The 17,104-nt window shown below is 36.0% G+C and overlaps 1 protein-coding gene across 1 annotated transcript in view; it reads right to left on the bottom strand.

Moving 5' to 3' along the window:
* The window catches only part of LOC121415704 (cytosolic carboxypeptidase 1-like), a 51,375-nt gene that overhangs the window by 26,647 nt on the left and 7,624 nt on the right, over window positions 1-17,104 (bottom strand). The window contains exons 2-3 of the mRNA XM_041609011.1: window positions 12,400-12,561; window positions 288-403 (exon numbers count right to left, since the gene is read on the bottom strand). Of these exons, the coding sequence (XP_041464945.1) occupies window positions 288-403; window positions 12,400-12,443 (160 nt within the window). The 5' untranslated portion in view covers window positions 12,444-12,561. The remainder of the gene's footprint in view (window positions 1-287; window positions 404-12,399; window positions 12,562-17,104) is intronic.

Below are 17,104 nucleotides of genomic sequence, written 5' to 3'. Positions count from 1 at the left end.
CTTTTCTTTTCAGAAGTTGCAAAGTGCTTTATGTAAGAAGTGAAGGTTGAGAATCCAAATTTGATGTCGTTTTATTGAATCTGGCCATGTTTTTATTTAAATATCGGTAAAACAGCAGCAATTTTCAAAGATGGCCAACTTGGAAAATATAGTGTAATTACAATGACTATGCATGTAAAGTAGACGTACATGTACATGTAGATACCTCATTAATCCTTTATTTCCTCCCTTTTTATTTGGACGAGGAGGGAGGATGGACTAATGAAGAGAATCCATAGTGATCTTACCATGATCTTTGAGACAGTGCTGTATCTTTGCTGTGATGTATCGTAACTGATCCACATCCTCTGAGCTCGTACTGTTCAGCTTATCCAAGGAGTACAACATCGTAGCCATCCTGGATCTAGTACACCAAATAAAACAATGAAAATTTATCAAGTGAATAACAGATTTACCAAGGAAGAGGGTCGTTTTTTCAGATGCGTGTAAGCTTACAATAGAGGTGGGCTATAGAGGGTCAATTTTAGGTCACATTTTCAGAACATGCTCATCACACCCTAGTTTGATGACTTTGTGCCTACTGACACCACTTTTGAAAAAAAAAATGAAAAAAATGCGTTATCCGGGGTGCCCTGACCCAAAACGTAAAAAATCCAAGATGGCCGCCGTTTCGGCTAAAAAAAGACATTTTTGGCTGTAACTCGGTCATTTTTGGGTCTATTGTAATACTTTTGGTGTCTAACCCCATGTTTTAGGGGTCAAAGAAATTGAATATAATGATATTTTTGGTGTAAAACCTAACCTTCTACATTAAACTCACATTTTCCCCATATTTAATATTAAATTTTCCCTTTCCTTCACCCCTACCCCAACCGCAATTTTTGTACTTTATTTTCTGTATTTTCTTTAAGTCATGCTAGCTATGATACTACTAATAATAAATTCTAGCTACTAAAAGTTTTTTTTTTATTTAAAACAATACATTGAGAAATATACCAAAAACCTACATACATTGTCGTGCAGACACCTGTATGTGGCTAGTGAATTCGGAGTCGGCATGCATGGTATAACTGTGGAGCCAGTACTACATATAATACTGTATCTGCTTTAAAGTACCAATTATTTGGTCATCAGACCTCTAGTCAGAGAGAACTATACAGTTCCACTGTGGGTATACATATTTAATTGTAAAATGATATGCCAATTGTCAAGCACAAATGCAATGTTTCTGCTGGAAGATGTATCCCATGAGCCAATTACATTACCGGTACATAAAAGAATCTGCATCGGCAGTACTGTCTGTACATTAGCTTGCTTTGGCCATTTCTAGTGCTAATGCTGATCTGCCCCTTTTACTCTCTGAAGTACCGATATCTTTCCATGTGCTCAATTTCATATCCCTCACGATGTTAGGTACCAGTTTCGTTCATCATCGTAATCCCATATCACACTCACACTGCAGAACTCATTGATGCCCACTTCTTAGTCCATTAGTATTTTCTTCAAGGTTTGAATGGGCAGTTGACTGTGTGATCCGATTGGATGACTTTAGAATGCATGTCATCCTCAGTAGGTAATAAGGGGCAGGGAGATTATCAGACTCTCCTCCAGTCAATAGAAGCGTCAAGATCACCTTCATTTCTGTTTCACATAAGGTAGTTGGTTGACCTTATACAAGTGTTGGCGCACCAAGTAATCTACAATGTAGATGATGGGATGTGTGTCTGCGATATGACAGCTCTGCATGTAAGCTTGGTTGAATCCTGGGTATTCTGGCATTCCTGAAGCTCGTCAACGTTTGTTAATGGACCTCCCCATTTTTTTCTGTAACAGCCTATGCACATACATGTACCTGGTACTCTACTGCTTGTTGTGCTTGGGCCACATTCTGCTGAAGATTTTCCTGCGAGAGGATGTTTTGCTCTTCCACCCATTTCTGCTCACTCTTACCCAACATTTTTGCAATATTATATGGGTCGCTTTTTCCAGTTTACTACACCAGACTTGTTCAAGGTCATATCATCTCAAATACCCTTGGCAGTGAAGTTTCTATTAGAAGCAGCAGCAGAAAGCTTTGCTTGTTTGTCAAACTTTGACAGATTCCGCTCACACTGCAAATTGTTTGAAGGTAGATTGGTGAGATCTTCTGGTGTGGGTTTCTAGAGTTCAGTTGCTCTAGATTCTGCAAAACCTGTTTCTGCCGTTTGCTTAAATCCATACTCACCTCCTCTCCGAATAGTCAAATCTTTAGCAGCTTGCTGACACATTTGCTGCAAATAATTGCCTACAAGGTCTCAGGATTTTCCACTTGGAAAGAGTATGGTACCTTGTATGAAGACAGTGTGTCTGTCTTGTTATTCAGCAGATCATCATTAAGATGTGGGAGGATGGTCACTAGATCATTCTGTGAGCTGACTTCCACTATGTTAAGGATTGCAGGGTTATGCAGTATGTGAACCAGGCCAATATCTTCAATGCTATCATGACTAAGTCACACTCAAGGTACAGATGGCAGGCTTGAACAAGTAGGTTGTTGGATTTGATGTTCTGCGATGTCGCCTCATACTCTGAGATGTGATATAGAAGGACTGCAGCACTGTATCCCATCTGAGCAGATTGGTGTTCATTGAAGAGGCTGTGCTTCTTTGTTTTCCCTGCAGATGCAACCTCACTCTCGAAGGTCTCCCACATGGATGACTTGTGTCCGTCCTAACTATACTTGTTTTGTCAGTGCCTGTAATGCTGCTACAACTGACCACACTCTTCTTGAGGAAGGATTTCAGGGTCGGCATGTATGGCATAGTATGCAATTAAATTTTCACGAAGCCCTAACTTGACTTCATGCTGAACAAGGGTAGAGATAATATTGCCTGCATCAAATATCTCACATGTGTGACTCACATACAACACATGTGTAGAGGGATGTGCTGACTGTTAAGAGATGCTCCTATTTGATGTTTGTAGTAACGAGGAGATTGAGTGGTAATATTGATACATTACATGCAGTGAGAAAGGGAGCTGTGCTGGAACTATTGTGCATAGGCCTAATAATACAAAGTGGATAACATTTGGGATAATGGGCATGAGACATGAAGAAAAAAAGGAAAGCTTAAACTGTTGATTGTGATGCACACGTCATCTGTAAGAATTCGAATTTTGGAGATAATAAGTAGAAATTTGATTAAATACTGATATAACATGAATTTCAACACAAATATATTAAAATGAATACCATAAATGAGTTCAGTGACCCCCAAAACATAAGTTTAGACACCAAAACTAGGCTAAAAGATGAAAAAATGACCAAGTTATGGCCAAAAACATGTTTTTTTAGGCAATCCGGCGGCCATCTTGGATTTTCGGGTTTTTCGGCCAGGGCACCCTGGATTTCGCATTTTTTTCATTTTTTTTCTGATTATGGTGTCAGTGTGCACTAATTCATCAAACTAAGGTGTGATGAGCATGATCTGAAAATGTCACCCTCTATAGCCCACCTCTACTTACAAGTTAAGATTTTTGACAGTCGTGTGGAAACATGTATGTTTTATGATTAAATGGGTATAGTACATGTATGACCACAAACATGGCAGGAAATAGGCCCCAGTTTTTACTCCTTCATGAAAAAAATGTGTAATTACTGGTAGCACTCATCAGATATTGTCTTACTAATGTAATCTGAGATCTCACAGTACATTGTGCACCTGCGCTTTTTGGGACTAGATGCAAAAAGAGCTGCAATCAAATGCAACTCAAAAAAGTATAACGCAAGTCAAAAATAATTGCATCTCATTGGATAAAAATAAATTTAAGCTGAATTTTTGTTTTACTTTGTAATTCTTCTGCAATGGACTCCATGAGGGTAAAAGATGTAGATGTGTTGTGGCTCAGTGGATATTAAGTCATCAGACTTTAAACCACAAGGTCCAGGGTTCAAATCGCACTGCAGCACTCGCCTCCTTTGGCAAGGCATTTTATCTACATTTGCCACTCTTGAACCAGGTGTAGTAAATGGGTACCCGGTAGGAAGGAATTCCTTGAATGCTCTATGCGCCCGATCAGGGTAGCCATGCTAAAGCCAGGGTAATAGTATGCAGCGCTTAGAAACATTTGTATTAAGCGCTTTATAAATGTTTCATGTACATACTATTATTATTATTAAAAGATATCCACTACATACAGCTTTTGTACAAGTACTTTGAAAGAGAGATGACCTGGGAGTTGTTTCGCGAAGCTTCATGTACATGTACGCACAAAGTTTTGGAGGACTCAGTATGACTATCCAGAAAGAGTTCTAGAGTAACTTTTGTTCAATCATGTCAGCTGTAGTTGACATTGTATTTCATTTAAAAATAATGTGGATTCAAAGGTGCGCTGTATATTTTTCAAACCAAATTGTACATACTTATTGAAATATCATTATCAACAGTACTTTTTTTAATTACAATAAATCATTAAAAAATATGGCAATTCAATAATTTTTTTATTGAATAACAGTAGAATCTAAATTATAATAGTGAGTCAGGTGTGTGGGACTCTGTCATCTCATTTCCTTTTCACCAACAGACTGCCGGTACTTGACCTTGCAGCACTGAAGTGTTTTGAGTATTGTGTTTCAGAATTTCCTTTTATTTTCTATATTTTAAGCAACGTTATCTTTCCATCATCGTGTTCCTGGATACTAGCACACCTGGAAAATAAATTGGGGGGGGGGGGGGCTTGTAGTCAGCAACTTACATGTACTTTCAATACAGATCATCATATCCTTTTACATGTACTTGACGAAGTATTGTAATTCAATGATTGCTTTCATTTTCTATACTTTCAAAGCTTTTTATGAGGGTATCTTTAATATCTTGTGTACATGTATATCTAAAGCCATCTAAAAATGAGATGATGAATTTCAAATAGTAAGCAAATGATAAAATTGTCATCACAGATTACATGTATATCCAATATGTAGTGCATAATACAGTACAGGTAGCACATACATCAGAACTTCAGCAGAAAGAATGGCAGTTACAATGTAACTTTAATGTTTAGCACTAACACCAATTGGCTGCAAGGGGTCAGAACAGCATTTGAACTTTCTTTCAGGGAAGTGATTCATACATGTATATACATGTATTATACAAGTTGCGACTGATTTTCAATAAGAACAATACAAGCTATTGACGTCTTTGTATCTCATGGGCTGAAAGCAAATTTTTCAGTGAAAATTAAAAACACAGTTCATGGAAAGTTCCCAAGATAGAAAGGTCCTCAAGTCAATGAGATGAAACATCTGATACATACATGTACGGTACATTGTATAATGCACACTCATGATATAATGTACAGTATGTAAGATATGAATCGTACTTCCCATGGCCAGAAATATTACCAACTCATGGAAGAAATATTTCAATGAAGGCACAAATATTCATTTCAAGGCCAGAGGAAAACATAGACAGTACCAGGACACAATTAAGCTTGCAGCCCCCCAACACAAATCAATAACTTTCAAAGAGAAATTTCACCCCATTATCCTCTCCAATTGAAGTGCAAACACACCCCTATTGTTGCACACCCTTCTATCTCATTCCCCTACTAAATGAACAGCTTTTCTATGGGCTTTATTAAGCTACTGTTGAGCTGGGGTACAAATACAATAGGAATCTTGGCAACTGTGAACAGTTTAACAGGTATACCTGCAGCTCAAAATGGTACCCAATCTTTTTTCATCCTTCTCAAATATTGGACCACAGGGGGTTAATTAAACACTGTACATTTTCAATGGTTGGTTGCTTTGTCTTTGAAATATACTGTACACACTATTATCAATAATTGTCAGGGTGCTACATAAGCACTTGCCCGATTGCCCGGGGCAAGTAAAAGTTAGAGTCAGGCAAGTGTTTTGAAGTAAAGACCAAAACTACTTGCCCGAATAGGGCAAGCAAAATTCTTACAGTAGAATGACCAAAATTAGGGTCGATATCATATTTTGACCCTAATTTTGGTCATGGCAGGCAAGATAAGATCACTTTGGAAAAAGAAATGCAATAACAAAGTAGATCAGTTCATGTCAAAAGAGAGAAAAAAGGTCAATGGTTTATAAAACTGCAAAACTTTCTTTTAAAGAGGTGAAACTTTTTTTCAATGATTTTTTCAGGCAAGCATATTCCAACTATTTATAAATTTACTTGCCTGACTGGGCAAGTGCTTCTAAAAAGTTATGTAGCACTAGCACCCTGATTGTTGTCACCAATTAGGCCTATGTTTATTTCATATTTCTCCAAATTTATCAATCCATGATAGATTGTGACAATTTTTGGTGAAATGATGCAAAGAGTGAATATTCAATTTTGTCATTAACTGAATACTTCTTGTATCATTCTGATTTTTTTTTCCAGGGGGGGGGGGGGGGGGGGCAGGAAGCTGAGGGGGGATTCTTTCACTTTCAGCTTTTTAATCAATAATTGGATACTTCGAATTTCAAACTCTACATGTACATGATATGTAGTATGTAATTGTACACAGAAGGCCCTAATTGAAAAAATTGTTGCGGCATCTGGTTTCTTATTAAATAGTAGCGTGCATCCATACAAAAAAAAATCACTAGAAAGTAGAATTGAAATGTTCAAACCTTATAATGTGCTCATGAATGTAATGGGGATGGCCTTGAATTATCATTTCAATTTAGAGCAATATTAGAAACATCAGCTGGTACCCTTTCCTTTTTTTCATTGTTCACAACAGACATGCAGTGTAATCAATCATTAATGTATTCCAATATACCCAGACACATATGGATTGTATTCAGAACTAGATGTAGTGGTATTACTTGATATATTTGTAATGTATGTTTCTAAACAGACATGTACTCATCTCAATGTAATCAGATTCTTCTAGCTTACATAAGAATACATATATCTGCAGCCTAATTTGGTATGCACTTCTCTTTTTTATATCAAAAGTCAAAATATACAAAACTTTAATCAATAAAAATAAACATGTACAGATGTACACAGTATACTATCAAGTCATATTGTTAAAAATACAACATTTTAAAAAGTTATTTTTTTATTTACTTTTAACTGTTTGTTGATACAGTGAACAAGGCTGTGGTTTGTTTAAATGTACATGCAGGAGCACCGAAAGGGGGGATTAATGTGGGAGGTGCAGGTAACATACCCCCCTCCTCAAATAAGAAGAAACACTATTTTTTAAATTACATACATTTAATTCATCAAAACTATATACATGTACATATACTTAACCATTCTTCAAAATACCCCCATAAAATGAATAATCAAAAGAGATTTTAAAAATAAACATGCATGTAACAAATAAGATCGTTCTCCTGTTTTGTCAAGAAATTCAAACATAAATGGCCTTCTTCAGGGCTTGAGACACGGAATAAAAAAAAGAAACCAATTGCAAGCATAAGTGACAAATATATAATCAGAACAAGCATGCAACAAAAAATACATCTATGAGCACAGCATTGTAACATGAAATACAAACGTACATGTAAATAATACAAAAATGACAATGAGCACAAACCAAAATGAAGCAAATAACAATATTGTTACCTTGATTGTGACAGGGGGGAAGAGGGGGGGGGGGGTTAAATATATTTGTGCCTAGTGTAGGGATTAATTTTGTACTTTTATTTCTTTCCACTCTTAGTCATGAATCATCCCTTATTACTATTACTATTTTGGTAGTTTTTTTTTTTTCCAAAAGTGAACCAAGAGGAAAATAATTCCTTTCAGAATGAAAAAAAAAGGTATTTAAGTAGATTTCAATGTGATACAGTATGTGATGTTGAATATCTAAAACTTAGAGATATTATTGAGTTGATTTTAATCCTACACAAAAGGTACTACTTTGATCAAATCGATATGTGTTTCAAAAAAAAAAAAATCATTTTTTTAAAAAAATGAAATAATTTTGTGATTATATTTCAGATTTATTGGTACAATCACATATTTCAGTATAAAATATGTTTGGATAGTGATGATAATGATTTATCTCATTTTAGTGATTGCGTATAGCAGGATAGTTGGTACAAAAAAAGTGAAAAATTAATCAGTTTACTTATTGAGTACAAGGATAACTCATAGGACAAAGCTTTCTAAAAGTTTTGATAATTATTGAAATTTGTTATCAATGGTTTAATGCCGGTAGAAATGAAGTAATTTCTGCACTTGATAATAACATCTAGGATAAATGATAAAATCATGGAGATCTGAAATCATTCATGTAACTTTGGAGAATTTAAAATTTTCAGATTATCCATACCTATGTATTGATTTCATTTCATATTTGGTACAGACATGATCTTGTTTAAAAAAAGGTTGTTTACGTTGATGAAATTTTATATATTTCATACAACAAAAAAAAAAGAGAAGAAAACACAGAAATGGTGCTCGAAAAGAAAAATTGTTTTATTCTTTTATGAAACAAAAATAATAACAAAGGAAAATATAAAAGGTAATTTTCTTAATAGATCTAAAAGTCGAATCATCTGTTTGAAAAAAAAAATAATTCCATCCAGGTGTATGGATAGTATGGTTGATACAAGTTAATCAATTGAGTATGTGTATATGTATACAAATGAAAGTACTCCATTTGTTGAATTTCATAGTTTTTATAGCAACTAATGGCAATTTATTGTTTTTTTGTGAAAAGGATATACTTGTTGCTTGATAGTCATTTTCCAATTATTACAAAACGATGGTACATTTTTAACAGTTCTGATGTTTAGTAAATTTTCGAAGATAGATAACTATAAGATATTTCAAATTATAAAATGAGGACATTTTATTTGTGAAGGAAAGTCTAGTTTGTAGGGATTGATTTTGTACTTTTATTTCTTTCCACTCTTAGTCATGAATCATCCCTTTTTTGTAATAGAACACCCCTCATTTATATTCACCCTTTTCATCCTCACACAAGGTTCTTTTGTATTTATTCACTCCACCATCCTCCATACAGCTTTCTTCACTCCTCTCTCTCTCCCTCTCCCTTTCCTTCCACCTCTCTCCTGATTGGTTATAGTTGATGCACTCAAGCCTGGATAATAATTTGCATATAGTTTGAATATCTTTTGTTTGTATATATGAATATTCAGTTATACTTTGTTCTATTGATTTGCATTTAAATGAATATTGATATGCTTTAAAATAATTTGAATGGAATGTTGCTAGAATGCAACAAGGCTTCTGTACATTAAAAGCTGGGAGTTGGCCAGTAAGTTCTGAACATGATAGCATGTCTTGTCTGCTGGGCTGTCTCTGTGCATGAAGAGTGCTAGGAATGAAATTGATAAGAACCCCGTACTACACTAGTGTAATGTAGTGAATGAATACACTGAGGGGTTACTGGACATGTACTGTACATATATTTAAAATGAAAAATAAAATACAGAGGGAGGAGCATTCATGCAATCTACCACATATTACAAACTCTATGTACAGGCGAGGTCAATTGGTACCTGCCATGAATTCAATCTGTGTGTGGTGTCTTTACTGGAAGTTATGCTGTAAAGCTACATCGAGTGAAAAGTGTGGAGCCTCAGGAGTCTATTTCTGACAGACAAGAACATCACAACATAGTAGAAGAAGTAGCAGAAGGTATGTGGCAGCAGAAATAATAGTATAGTTTAGATATAATAGTCAGTTTCTTATTCACATTGCTGATACAAGATATTACATGTACATACTGCTACTAGTGCTAGAGTATTCATTTTTGCATTGACTTTTAATAATATTAGAGTAAAACGAAGTGACATACATGTATACATGTTGCCACTTCTTCAACAACTCTCTCTTTGCTACTGTACATGTACATTCATACAAACAAGTGGAATGCCTCTGGCAGTCTCACTTGCATTACGTGATTCGATATAGCAGCAGTGCTGATTTTGAAATCAGCTACATTGTATTAAATAATTATTCACAAAAGAAAACACTCATATGATAATAAAATACAATGTCCATTGACCCAACATGACCTTTGACCATGATCATGTGACCTAAGACATATGTGCAAAACAATCATTCATACTTGATTACCCTTATGTCTATATTTCATGATCTACCTGTGTAGATCCATTTCTAAGTTATGCTGCCAATTCAACAAATAACCCAAAGTTTCCCAACACGGCCAAAGTTCATTGACCCTAAATGACCTTTGATATTGGTCATGTGACCAGAAAAAAGCACAAGATTTTCAGGGATACTTAATTGCTCCTATGTCTTAGTTTCATGAAATAGATCCATAAAATGTCAAAGTTATGACAATGCCACAAATACCCCCATATGGTCAAAGTTTGTTGACCCCTTTGACTTTGGTCCTGTGACTTGAAACTCAGGCAGGATGTTCAGTCAAATACCTCATTATCCTTATGTCCGAGTTTCATGAACTAGGTTCATATAATCGCTAGAGGGTATTCATTTGTCTCGCAATCTACTATGGTCAACAAGGAAATTCGTGATCACTCTCGCAAAAAGTGTTCACTGGCTTTCTAGGAAATTCATGATCACTCTCGCAAAAAGTGTTCACGTATTATAACTCACGTACATAACTCACGTATTACAACTCACCCACTTGAACTCCCGAAAGAAAGAGCACACATACATGGCGCCTAGTACAGCAATGGCTACCCATGCCATTTTATCAAGAACACTTTCAAGAAAAAACAACCACCAAGGGATCAGAAGATTTTCAAGACTTGCACAGTCTTGCCATACATAAATGGCCTTTCACAACAACTTACACAACGCCGATTAGAAGGTCACGGTATCGGAACGGTTTTCCGCTCGGACACCATCTTACACAAACAGCTTGTACACCCCAAAGACCCTATCCCTGATCACAGACGTGATGGCGTAGTATACAACATTCCTTGCCAAGGATGTGACGGGTCTTACATCGGAGAGACAGCCCGACCGATAGTTGAACGCATTTCTGAACACAAGCGCGATGTTCGGTTACAGCGAACCGACACATCCGCGGTGGGAGAACATGCTTGGGAGAAGCAACACCACCCAGATTGGGAGGGTGTACATTGCATTGCCAAAGAAAGACATTGGTATACACGCAGGATTAAGGAGGCTATTAGTATACGTCTTTGTCCTAACAACTTCAACAGACACAGCGGGATTGACATCCCCGATTTCTGGATGTGAATCATTCGACAGCACAATACCCCCTTACCTGGCAGTGCACGCCTACCCGATCGTTCCCGGCCCCGAACGAGGGACCGCTCAGCTAGTCAACCCCCGCCCACGGGAAACTAGCGACCCCGCCAATTTGGTCTCATTTGCATATTGCCGACCCACGGCGTATTTGCATATACACCCGGCTTATTTGCATATAATGATTACCGGCCAAACCGACGCACCGATTGGTGAAACGCCTGACCGATCACACAACGGATCAGTGCCCACCTATTGTTCTCGCGTTCGTGCGTACGGTCCTGGAGATTAGTATAAATAGAGTACGTCATCAGATAATTTTCGTCACTTGATAAAGAGTTGCAGCAGCACTCGAAAGCTCGTGAACTTGTAAGCTAGTGAACACTTTTTGCGAGAGTGATCACAAATTTCCTTGTTGACCATAGTAGATTGCGAGACAAATGAATACCCTCTAGCAATTATGATAATAATGAACCTATTTAGTATTAGGTTCATATAGTTTCTAAGTTATGATGACATTTCAAAAACTTAACCTTGTTTAAGATTCAATGTTTAAGGACAAGTCCACCTCAACAAAAAATTTATTTGAATAAAAAGAGAACAATTAAACAAGTATAACACTGAAAATTTCATCAAAATCGGATGTAATATAAGAAAGTTATGACATTCTAAAGTTTCGCTAAATTTCACAAAACAGTTATATGCACATCCTGGTCGGTATGCAAATGAGGACTGATGATGTCATCCACTCACTATTTCTTTTGTATATGAGATATGAATTATTCTTATTTTCTCCTCATTGTCAAGTGAAACAACAATTAATTCCTCCCTGAACATGTGCAATTAGTATTGTTTAATATTATATGGTTCAGACGAGTTGGTCATTATTGTCATATCTGTAAAAAAATGAAATATTGTAATAATTCAAACAATATGAAACAAGAAATAGTGAGTAAGCGACATCATCAGCTGTCTCATTTGCATATCACTGATTTGTGAAAAATAGTGAAACTTTAAATTGTCATAACTTTCCTATTTTACATCCGATTTTGATAAAATTTTGAGCATTATGCTAGTTTGATTTTTCTCTATTTATTCAAATCATCATTTTTCTGGGGTGGACTTGATCATTAACGACGCCGCCGCCACCATCGAAAAAGCGGCGCCTGTAGTCTCACTCTGCTATGCAGGTGAGACAAAAATGAATAATACATACCCTGGAACAGTATAAACCGTCTTCTCAACTTTTGCTTTGCTCATGATTGTTGTCTTCAGGGCAGATCATACACAAAATAAGACGGAGTTCACCTGAGGTCACAAGAATTCTTCATTCTGATCTCATTCATGTGATTCACAGCCAAAGGTTTGTAAGCAAATTCTGAAACAGAATGAGAAAGCAAAAAATACACTGTACTTCAAAATGTGAGTAAAATACATGTTGTAAAGATTTCATAATTTAATTGTTAATTTGCTACTGCACAGGAAATAGGTTTGTGTGCATTCCAAATGAATCTAGCATGGAGGCTGGAGCTGCTCCACATAAGTTAAACTATAATAATTTATAGGGAATCTGAGTGTGGAAATAATAATCATTATTGCAGCTTCCAATAATTTTCTGAACACAGAACAAAATTTGTGTATCTCTTGATTTTGGCGCTTCATTCTAAACTCAGCCTCATTTATGCCTCAGAGTGATTCAGAAATAGTGATGTCTGTGTGCATACAAGTACAGTGTACATGAAATAATGTAATTGGTAGTCACTGCCATGATGAGTACATGTACATGTAGATCTACATACACATGAGTTACTTCTTAACCCTAAAAGGCCCGGGGCGGAATTCGCCCTCTACATTTTTCCTGATGAATCCGCCGCACGAAATTTTTTAGGACTGCGCCGCTTGCTAACTTTTTAATTTCAAATCTCACACAACTTTTGAGACCAAATTTGCGATGCCTGGTATGCGGTTATGTAGGTGCATGTCAGACCCAAAACTGCTCAAAAATGTGAATTAATGTACAAATACCATGAAAATTATGTATTTAGCCAAAATCCATATATATTTATCATTATTTCTACTTTTACCGATTTATCTTGAAATTAATTTTGTCTTTTAGGATCAGAATTAAGTCTGCAACAATTTCCATCAAAAACACATTAAAAACACAAAAAGTCAAAAAACAAAGAAATACATAAGAAATTAAAAAACAAAAAAATACAAGAGAACAAATTTGCGATACCAATTTTTTTACAAAGAACATTTGATCGGGATCCTAAATGTACAAAGAGTCTGTGAATAAAAAAAAATTAGCAGTTTTGGGGCCGTATAATAGTTGATTAGAGCAAATTAGCATAATTAATTCATTGAATAAAAAAGTTATTAAAATAAAATTAAACCACAATGCTGCCCGAGGTCTCAGTCTACACAGTACACACCAAATCACTCTACAAACAATCCAGGGATTTCAAATTTAATGAGAAAGGCTGCATTTTGATTCAAAGCTGTTATGGTGTTTCATGTACATAATTCAATATTTTAAATCATTATTTTACCATTTTGGCTCAGATTTCTTGATGAATATCTGTCTATGTATTTGTAATGCAGGTGTTAAGTTTGTGGTCATTGTCAGTAATCTATTATTAGATTCAGGCAAACATGCAAGAGTCAAGCGTGTGGCAATTCAGTGGATTGCATTACCGAACACTATTTCATAAATTACATCCTATCAAACAAAGTTTTCTTAAAATTCAATTAACTTCCACCATGAATACACAAAACTACGAAAAAAAAATCTCTGTAAATTTTTTTTCAGAGATCAGTTTCTTTTTATGATGTCAGCTTCTAATCATACATGTACCCCTTTTAGCATGTGAAATAGTTTGGTCACTTGAAAATGGTATCATATTATTGAATGCATGGTAGGACCTACATGTACCCCTTATCAATCACCACATTTTTTAAGCATCTTATCTACGAGAATACTTATCCGGTTTACCTAGTTTTCGTCTCATTTTATGCACAGAATTGAGCAGCTGTAACAGAATCCCATATAGAGTGACTGCTCAGATTCTATGCATGTAGATACATGTATCTGTGACCACTTGCTCACTGCAACCATCCTGCCTATGGGGAATTTACAGGTAGGACTATGGTATGCCAATGCTGTATAGAGCACACACTTAAAAAAATCATTAAAATATCACATTTGTGACCAAAATTACTAATTTCCATACAGTTGCAATTTATTTTCATTAGTAAATTGGGAATAATTTTTGGATTCACCAGAGCACTCAAAAATCTTACTTTTGGGCATACTTTTGTGTATGTCCTCTATTGATGGAAAGTAATATGGCAAGAAAATTTTCATTTTTCAATCTCTATTTTTAATTAAGAAAACACAATTCAAAGAATCAAATTTACTTAAGAGACAAGTTGTATGATGAATAGCTGTAATGGAAACTGACAGTGTAAGAAAATTAAGCATTTGCCCCAAAGAAAAAGAGAAAATAATCCAAACATTGCCAATCTTATTTTGCCACACATGAACATAAAACATGTTATGATAAACAAGGTTTATCATAAGGGGTGCTCATTTGCACCTCTGTTTTAGGACTGACCACCTGCCATAGACACTGGCAAAATATTTTTACTCTTCCAACTTCCAACTCAGTTCTAAAAGTGTATATCATTATGCTTTTGGTTGTCTCGCTATTTCCATCGCGAGCTCGAGCTCCAGCACATGATTCAACAACTGATATTTGTTTGAAAGCCGTATCCTATATGATTTGTATGAACAGCTATTTCGCAGTGGAGTTTGGTTCGGATTAGACAGCTGGCAGCCATCTGTTTCAAGTTTTTTTTTTTTCTCCTTGTACACAGATGGCTCGCTATCGTGCAGTCACCATTAGGGGGTTAACAATGCAAAATCCCCCGACGGGGCTCATTGATTTTTGTCTTTATTTCATAAAAATACATAAAAAGAATTTTACCACAATAAATTATTATTCCGTTTTGGCCTGAAATGCACTAAACGGGGAAAAATAAACTTATGGCATGTTTGCCCCGAGTCTGCGCCGTCCCCCTTGTCTGCGCACACGCCTATCTGCGTGATTCTAGTAAAAGATACGCAACGAGCACAAACTTTACACATGCTATACACAGACAGGTATTCATAAAAAAATCTGACTCATAATGGTGGAAAAATAATGAATTTAGGGAAATTCATGTGATGGTCTCAAAATGCAGCCTTTCTCATCAAAATCCCTGAATCGTGTGTAAAGTGAATGAGTGCGCAGACATAGGGTACCATTTTTTTTCTCAATCTGAAAATGACTGCCTGAGGTTTTTACAAGGAAATCCTTTATTTTCTTTCATTTTTAATGAGAAATTTGGAACACTTGATCTAAATAATACAAGGAATATTATTAACTGAAAAATTTTGTGAAATAAGAAATTCATGTTAAATCTAACTCAAATTGTTAGGTGCACAGACTTGGGACCCACCATCATAAAAGGGGAAAAACAGTGGCTTACTTCAGCTGTTGCGCAACTTCACTTCCCTGATTTATCCGAACTTAATACATAGCCCATCGAGTCCCTGGCCCTGTACAGATCGAGCTAGAACTTTGGTCTCTGTAATTGGTGAGTGGAGCCAATAGAGTTCAGCGGAACAACCAACATAACAGAGAGCGAAGCTTTTTTTCTAGGTTCGGATCAATACAATTTTTTTTAATCCCTATTTTCTCTCACAAAACCTATTATAACGATCCTATGGACACTGCGCCTAGCCGCCTACTCTCCCTCAGGCCTCCGTAGCATTTGTAATAATAGTGATATGCAATAATCTTAAATGCATGTGTAGCAAGGTAGTTGATATGTGATGGTCTACTGGTTTGTTTTCTGTTGGAAAAGATGGAAAATTTTAAAAAAATCATTGACATTGACCATGTTGACATTCATTGCATTGTCACTGACTGAATCATCGGCTATACATGTAGCCTGGAGTGGAGGCGTCTGGGGAGTAAATTCATCTACCTATGTAGGGTTACTCCCCTAACGCCTGGCTTTGCTTTATATGCCTCTCTGTAGGCCAGGATTACCCGTGTTGAACCTAGACCTAAATCACCAATATTATTTTTTGTTTTTCGCCCAAAGTTATGTACATAAGTTTTATGTTTACCCCCATTTTTTAGCATTTTTGTTAATTTTCATTGAATAAATAGTACGGTAGTAAAATTGAAAAAGTTAAGAGCAAGAGCATTCTATACTGTAGAGCTGCCAACTTGGATTAAAAAAATACTTGCATCTGCCGATAGATATCAGGAATCGCAAAATATTTGTTTTAATCAATAAATATCATATAAATTACTTTATGATATTTATCAACCGAAACAAATATTTTACGAATCGTGATATTAATCGGCAAATGCATGAAATGCAAGTATTTTTAAAATCTAAGTTGCAGCTCTCCACGCGTGTGTATCTAGGTATCGATAACAAAAGAAATAAAGAGAGGCATATTAAGCAAAGCCAGACGTTAGGGGAGTAACCCTACATAGGTAGATGAATTTACTACCCAGACGCCTCCAGTCCAGGCTATATTCGGTACAATACATGTATGGTAGGGGGTCCTAAAGCTACGCACCACTCATCGCGCATCCAGTTTTTAATGGCAAATGCGCATTAGTGCGTGGAATTGTGACCGCAGAGTGACGAACGATTCCTATTCAATTTTTTTCTACAGAGGCTGCAGTAAATCCTTAAATGCAGAGAAAACCCACAACTGTTTGGAATTTTGGAGTTAAAGTCACTTTAATTTCATTTTATCCTATAATGATATGAACATATTTTAGAAAATGAGGCACAGAATATTTTTGTGCATGATAAATCGAATGCGTAGCTTTAGGACCCCTTCTACATCG

The sequence above is a fragment of the Lytechinus variegatus genome, chromosome 5, assembly GCF_018143015.1.
Source record: "Lytechinus variegatus isolate NC3 chromosome 5, Lvar_3.0, whole genome shotgun sequence".
NCBI lineage: Eukaryota > Metazoa > Echinodermata > Echinoidea > Temnopleuroida > Toxopneustidae > Lytechinus > Lytechinus variegatus.
This window is presented reverse-complemented; position numbering and strand designations above follow the sequence as displayed.